The sequence below is a fragment of the Rhincodon typus genome, chromosome 22, assembly GCF_021869965.1.
Source record: "Rhincodon typus isolate 14 chromosome 22, sRhiTyp1.1, whole genome shotgun sequence".
Lineage (NCBI taxonomy): Eukaryota > Metazoa > Chordata > Chondrichthyes > Orectolobiformes > Rhincodontidae > Rhincodon > Rhincodon typus.
Window position 1 is genome coordinate 46377831 of NC_063353.1, and position 2676 is coordinate 46380506.

Genomic DNA, 2676 nt, shown 5'->3' on the forward strand with positions numbered 1-2676 from the left:
ACAGAGAGAGGGAGAGACAGATATAGAGAGGGAGGAGAGATACATAGAGAGACAGAGAGGGGGAGAGACCCATACAGAGTGTGTCCCCCTGCTCTCTGTTGTCCAGAGCACTCTGGCTCAGAGGACTGCAATAATCCGGATTGATTGCAAATACAGCCAGAACTTTGTGGACACTTAACTCCCTGGGTTCTGGAATTTTACACCGACATATTACTAACATGACACATTTGCTTTTTAAAAATGCATTTCAGTAAAATGTAAGAATTCCGAATCACCAGAATTGCTGCTGCGTAGCGGGAGGGTCATGCTCACTTGCTCCGCTTGGTGTTTTAATTAAGACCAGGAGATCTGGTGGATTATTTTACCTTCAGACAGGGGCTGGAGGGGAGGGGGGGAGAACTTTTCACTACAGGGGGACACACTGAATAAACTGTGAAAGTTTCAAATGGAAGCCCCCAGTGTCTGAAAAATCTGACTTGCCATCCTCAGATTGTCTCTCCAACGTTTGTAATTTGTGCCTTTATCCCGAATTAAATGTGTTTCTGTTTTGATTTTCTACTTTGTAGTTCTCCGGGAGAGTGAATGCGCCGCGGTGCCTCTGGATAAAACGAACAAACCAGAAGACCAGCAACGTAAGGAGAATTTCAATACAGACTCAGTACAAGCCCGCGTCTATTCGTCCCAATGAAAAGTCTCTTTATTGATTTGGCAGGAATGAAGAGGCAGGTTTTCGTGTCTGAACAAGACGCTTCTAACTTCTTTAAGCGACGTGCCAAGCGTTCTCCGAAATCCAGGGCTGAAATGATGGGTGAGTCTGAACTGTCAAAAACTGCAGCTATAACCCCCGACACACACACACTCACTCGCACTCTCCGTGTGTGTGTGTGTGTGCAGGCACAGGGGGTGGGGGGGTGGGGGGGTGGAGAGGGGAAAGGGAGGGAGACAAAGAGAGAAGGGAGAGAGGAAGAGTGACAGAGGAGGGGGAAAAGGAGAGAAAGCGAAGGGAGAAGAAGAAACATAAAGAGAGGGGGGAGAGAGAGAGAAAATGAGAGAGAGAGCGAGGAAAGGGGGGAAGAGAGAAGGAGGAGGGGGGTTGGGGGAGAGGAACCGGTGGAGTGTCCCGGTTAAACGGAGGAAGCACTCGGTCATTGGGAATGGGGTTGGGCAGGAATTGATGTTTCTTGGCGCCTGTGAATGTTCCTCACCCCCATCCCGGGGCTCCAACAGGTTTAGAGAGCTGACCAAAATAAAACTATCCAATATCCCGCCGGTCAGGGAGTGGGACGTTTGAGAAGTGGGGGTTTGGAGCTTGTCTTTGGTGGCGGTACATAGAGATTGGGAAGAGCTGGAGAGAGGGTTCCAAATGGTCCATGTCTCTCGGAGTTGAAACTCTGTGGTTGGAGAGAGAGAGAGAGAGTACTCTGGGCATATTTCAAACAGGAAAGCTCGAGCCTGTGAGATCTAGACATGAACCTGCTGTTATCGGGTTTCAACAGCAGGTTCATGTCTAGATCTTGCTTTGACAGCACTGTCTTGGGAAGTCTGACCTTTCACTGGGCTCATTCTGGGAGGTACAGGACAGTCTGGAGACAGTGCTGCAGGTTCCCTCTCTCCCCAGTCCACATTCACTTGACCCTGGTCTAACCCAGGACCATTCAGGGTCCATCAGTCTTTTAATTAAAATCCTGACCCCTTCTCTCTCTGCTCATACTCTCCTGAACCCGGGGCTCTGGTGCAGTCTCCCTGTGGAAGGCTGTTTTGACGGCTTTAAAATTAAAGCATTGTCCATTGGTCGCCAGTTCTGTTAGCCAGGAGTTTATCCAGCAATTTCTGTCTTAGTTTCTGTTAATCAGGAGATCTGTGAAACTCCCAACTCCGGGAGGGAATCAGACTGGTGCACAGTGAAATTACAACAGTCACAGGCAAAGTGGACAGCTTCTCTGTCTAGCCGATTGTTTTTTGCACTCAAGAACAAAGACAAAGTCGCTGGAAAAGCTCAGCAGGTCTGGCAGCATCTGTGAAGGAAAAAAAACGTTAACGTTTCAGGTCCGGTGACCCTTCTTCAGAACTCAGTGCAGAGCAGACCTGCTGAGCTTTTCCAGCAACTTTGTTTTTGTTCCTGAATATATTTTCTTAACCTCGTGAAATCTCAGTAATAACCGGATGTTTCCAAAAGTGAAGTCTCAAAGCCTCAAAAATAATTAAAAACGAGCTTTTTCAACCTGGAGAACAGCCCGAAACATTTTATCAGCAACAGGTCAATTTGCAGGGGCCAGTCCTGGAGACAAACTCCACAGGGAGCTCTGGACATAAATGGGAAGGAATGAGCACATTATTCCCACTGGGTGATTTGGTTGATGCAGGAATGCTGTCCTGGCTGGGACACCCGCAGAATTCCTGCTCTTCAAAATACTGAGATTATTTTACATTGACTGGAGCAGGCAGACAGGGTCACAATTTAATATTGCACACAAACAAAATACATTTCCAACCAGACTGTGTACCTGAATACTGCTAGTCTAGATTAGCTCCATGGTGAAATTTCAATCAAAAGCCTTGGACTCTCAGGTGAATCCATTACCAAACTCACAATCAGAGGAAAGGAGATAGTAGGAACTGCAGATGCTGGAGAAGCTGAGATGACAAGGTGTAGAGCTGGATGAACACAGCAGGCCA

General features: G+C 47.6%; 2 protein-coding genes across 4 annotated transcripts in view; both read left to right on the forward strand.

Moving 5' to 3' along the window:
• prpf18 (PRP18 pre-mRNA processing factor 18 homolog (yeast)) overlaps window positions 1-2676 on the forward strand; it is a 289626-nt gene that overhangs the window by 87131 nt on the left and 199819 nt on the right. The window lies entirely within an intron of this gene.
• Window positions 1-2676, forward strand: part of ucmaa (upper zone of growth plate and cartilage matrix associated a) — a 14630-nt gene that overhangs the window by 1045 nt on the left and 10909 nt on the right. For both annotated transcript variants that reach the window (XM_048610421.1, XM_048610422.1), the window contains exons 2-3: window positions 567-632; window positions 713-808. In XM_048610421.1, coding sequence (XP_048466378.1) covers window positions 567-632; window positions 713-808 — 162 coding nt within the window. The remainder of the gene's footprint in view (window positions 1-566; window positions 633-712; window positions 809-2676) is intronic.